The 4,481-nt window shown below is 40.5% G+C and overlaps 1 protein-coding gene across 1 annotated transcript in view; it reads right to left on the minus strand.

Annotated features, from left to right (window-relative positions):
- Nucleotides 1-1,777: 1,777 nt before the first annotated feature.
- MRPL1 (mitochondrial ribosomal protein L1) overlaps nucleotides 1,778-4,481 on the minus strand; it is a 25,833-nt gene continuing 23,129 nt past the window's right edge. Inside the window, exon 8 of the mRNA XM_018576173.1 lies at nucleotides 1,778-1,916. Within this exon, the coding sequence (XP_018431675.1) occupies nucleotides 1,813-1,916 (104 nt within the window). The 3' untranslated portion in view covers nucleotides 1,778-1,812. The remainder of the gene's footprint in view (nucleotides 1,917-4,481) is intronic.

Below are 4,481 nucleotides of genomic sequence, written 5' to 3' on the forward strand. Positions count from 1 at the left end.
TCCCCCTTTGCCGCTCCTTCCATTTTCTTCCAGGTTCCGATTCTTGATTGGCCAGGCCCGAAGAAGTTACTCCCATGCATGCGCACTGGAGTTACTTCATCTTGGCATGCTAAGCCTGGGCACTGAGCTTTTATGGCAGAAGAGACTTGCAGTCTCTTCTTTCATATATAGTTTGCTGATCAGCATTTTTTTTTTTTTTATAAACTTTACTTTCACTTTAAAGAGAAGAGTAGGAGAATAATCCATCTGTACACATAAGTAGTGGGAGGCCCACATGATAGTATATCAAGCAATCCTCTAAATGCTTAGTATAAGGCTACATTCACGCGTCTGTGTTTTTCCAGCCATGTAGTTGTACTGTGGTGCAATATGGATATCAATTCTTTTTGAATATGCAGTTACTGGAAACTGCACAAAAAAAATGTAACAAGCAGGAAATTTTAACATACATTACATTTAAAATATGAACACAGCACAAACATTGTCATTCTTGTTCAACCTAACAGGATCTCATTTAGAAAACTGATATTTGCACTCACCAGCCACAAAACGTATTAAATGACAATGTGTAGAGTGCTTTATGTTACCACACACAACCTGCACAAGAAGAACAAACTGTATTTGATTGCGTGTGGAAAATGTTAAATTGAATTGCTTCAGCAAGTAAGTTGTGGGAAATATGGACAACAAATGGCTAATGTTTGAATTTTTGGAGAACAATTAGTTTCTAGGGTCTGATGGGCAGCAGCAGGTATTACAGGAGAAACATTAGCAGAGTCAAAAAAATGCACTGGACATTTTTGCCTGGTAATCCTTTTGTCCTCCATCCCAGGGGTAAGATTCAATGGGTGGCTTTTGTGGTATGTGTTCGGTAGGCAAGTGAAACCACCATTTAAGTAGCTTTAGAATCTAAAACGTCCATGAGAGTTGGTCCTGGTTCCCCTCATCCCAACAGGCCTTATGTCACTATGGGACACTATAATCATTTAGGGGCTGGTAGATCGAACCACTGAGCACAGCGGGTGACCTGGAATATAATACTCCTAGAAGTTTCAGAACCCAATGATTATTTATGTGGCTTTTTTTTTTAACACAGCAGAGATCGGCAGCATGGGCAATAATAAAGGTGAGGATTAACGTTTCTGCAGGGGGCACATTTTTTTGTTTTGTTTATTTTAGCAACATAGTACCTTTAAAAGAAGCAATTTATCAAAATAGATGCAAAAGTGGAAATGTGCAGGAAAATTTAGTAAGCTACAGAGTAACTAAAGGGTAAAGCTCAACCCACATCCCAAAGTCATACTAGACAGAAGGCAGGAAATACCATGGTTGCAGAAACTGGATACCAAAGTCGCTAGTAATGTGACCAAATACATTGGGGGGGGTTTTTTTTCTCCCAACAGGATTTCTACTGAAAAGCAGTTTCAAAGTTCAGCTAAATACATTGATTGGCTGATAGTGTTAGCTGGTATCATCTAATCGATGCTTCAGCAATTGGCCAAATAAGCAACCTTGTGACACACACACACACACTTCTTTAAAATTTGAAAACCCTTAATACCTTTTGAGTGCATCCAATAACATTATTGAAATACTAGCATTTATTAAACAGTAAATAATATAATATGTTTATTACAAAAAAAAACAATTATGGCCACATGAATGTCATGTGTCCGTCTATTTAAACTTTACATTGATCCCTAAGGAGTCAGAGTAAAAAGGCGGTTTCAATTATATCTGTAACGTTAACGCACTTGCTGACCCCTTCACATCAGTAATGGTGCAGGACAAGCCATCTTTACAAAGTTCCATTCAGTCTTCACTTTTGACTGGCTCTTGTGGAAGGAATTTCTGAAAATCGATGTAGAGTGCCTCACTTGTAGCGCTTGTCAGAATAGCGTTCTCCACAAAAGGTCCTGTAAAAGCAAGAAGATTTGTGTGGTCAAATTACTTTTGTGCTAATGCTGCCAGTAGTTTATAAGACACAGCTATAAAAACAAAAAAACAAAAAGAAAGCTAATGTAATCTGCACATACAAAATGAAAATGCAGTCTGGCAGGATTCCTGGAAAGTGAGTTATTGGCATATGCTAACTTCCCCTTACCCTATGGAGCAAAACTGGTGCTTTTTACCTAACTTGGTAAATGTGTAATCTAACTACAGCACCAAAGCAGCTTTCCAATCTTTTTTTCCCCAACTGAATGAACAAGTGATCTAATGCTTCCTGCACCTAGCATCGTACAGCCTACACCAGTACAACCATGTTGACACGTTTATCACTTTCCTTATATACTGTATGTACAAGTAGGGATGCACCGAAAATTCGGCCGCCAAAACATAGTGGCCGAAAATGGCTATTTGAGCAAATTGCCGAAAGTGCCATGTTTCGGCTGAAATTGTGGTGCATCTCTAGTTTCTCTCTCCCGCTGGGCACTGCTCTGTATCCGCCCTGACACAGCGCAGCCTCCACCGGGGAGCAGAGAAACTGTGAGAGGGGGCCGAGTGGTGCGGTGGGAGTATAGCACTGTGAGTGGCCGGTGTGTCACAGGAGCCTGAGCTCTCCTCCCACACAACTCTGCTAAGCTTCCTGTGACAAATCAGGATGGAGAGCGGTGTGAGAGCAGAGACAGCTGTCACAGGAGGCTGAGCCAGCGGTGAGGGGGAAGAGTCAGCTGTCAAAATAGACGAGCTCTCCTCCCTGCCCCGCCGGATCAGCCTCCTGCGAGAGCTGATCCAGGTCAAAGAGCGGTGTACTAACATTCAGCGATCACTGATCGCTGAATGTTTGTGAATTACTGGATATAGTATGAGTTACTGTGTGCTAGTTATGAATGAACAGGAAGTGCTCTACATCACTTCCTGTTCATTCATGAGTGTGTACATAGTAACTCACAATATATCCACAATTTATGAATGAACAGGAACACTCAGTATAGAGGATTCCTGTTCATTTATAACAGGGGCTGCAGAAAAAGAGATTAAGGGCTCTGTGTCCTCAATCTCTTTTTCTATTTTAAAATGAAAATATTAGGGGTCTGTTATGATGCATGCATTAAAATATGATTGCCCCAGAGCAAACATGTGCCCACAGTGTATGCTTACTCCACTAATGTGAGAAGTATTTTCCTGGGATTTTGTGTATATGCATGTGGGTGAGATCTACTAGACTTCTTTAACCTTCTACAGTATATCTGAGCAATCATCCAATGTTATCTTGCCATGAATATTAATTCCTATGGTGTCTTACTGTGCTTTCTTAACGCCCTTTAGATACCACGTGGATTCTAAAGTGTGCTTAAACACGCTATATAAGGACTTAAGAATGGTTAACTTTATGAAGAAAAACATTTCTAGTTGTTAGCACAAACTGACTCATAAGCATCAGAAAAAAATACTTCCTTCATCCTGTTGTGATGCTATTTTTCCTTTTCACTGATGTAATAGCAGTATATACAGTATATGGCATGACTGCCAAAAAAGAGTATCTTTTTTAGAACCCCTACATTTGAGTATGGAGGGACGTAATTGGTTCTGTACTGTTTAAAGTGCTACCTGTCATGTAATGTACTCCAAGTTCAGGTTCATTGGGACATACAAACGTAGTTCAACTAAGGAGTGTGACACAGTAAGTGAGAGTCTACAAAGCTGCTTCAACAATCTTAAATCCAAAACTGGCATAAACTGAGGCCTTGTAAAACTTGATGAAAGTGGAAAGAAGACATTTGCGAGGATGTTTGCAGGTTCCACAACATGAAGTGGAGAGGAGGCAGAGACCAAAATTTCAGCATGTAGCCCTTGGACACAACATTCTGTACTACCCAAACTTCTATAATGTCCTGGGAGCAGAAAGACAACAGATGCCCCCTACTCAGACAAGTAGGGGAGCCCCCTCCATGAGAGGAGGACTTGCTTGTGTGCTTGGAGGAAATGGGGGTCTAGGACTGACAGCAGAACACACAGCTGAATTAATGTTATTGTAAAAAGCTAAAAAAGCAAAAGAAATCAAGCGCTGCGATATTGTAGCAAAGCACCGCAGCATTATGGTGCACACTGTTGCGTGTTTGTGTGTTTCTTTTTTAACCAATTTATTTTTTTTATTATTATTTTTTTTTTGCATTGCTGTCAGGGGCCTTTGGGGAAATATCAGGGGTCTAAACTAAACTGAGTCCTAAATCGCCTTCTCTGCAGCCCCAGCACTAACTGAACATGAAATGCTCAGTACAGAGCGCCTCCTGTCCATTCACAAACTGAGCAGATATAGTATGTTTATGCAGAGCGCCGCCTGTCCATTCATAAACTGAGGAGATATTACGATAGTAAATACATACTATGTCCCCTGTCATGAATGAGCTGGAAGCGATCACTTCCTGTTCATTCATAACTGGGAAGCTGGTAAAGGTCTACTATTGTCTCAGTTAGGAATAAACATTGGAATGATCAGTACTGATTGTTCAAAGAAGGGAGATTATATATATATATAT

This window comes from Nanorana parkeri, unplaced genomic scaffold, assembly GCF_000935625.1.
Source record: "Nanorana parkeri isolate BGI_ZX_2015 unplaced genomic scaffold, ASM93562v1 scaffold59, whole genome shotgun sequence".
Lineage (NCBI taxonomy): Eukaryota > Metazoa > Chordata > Amphibia > Anura > Dicroglossidae > Nanorana > Nanorana parkeri.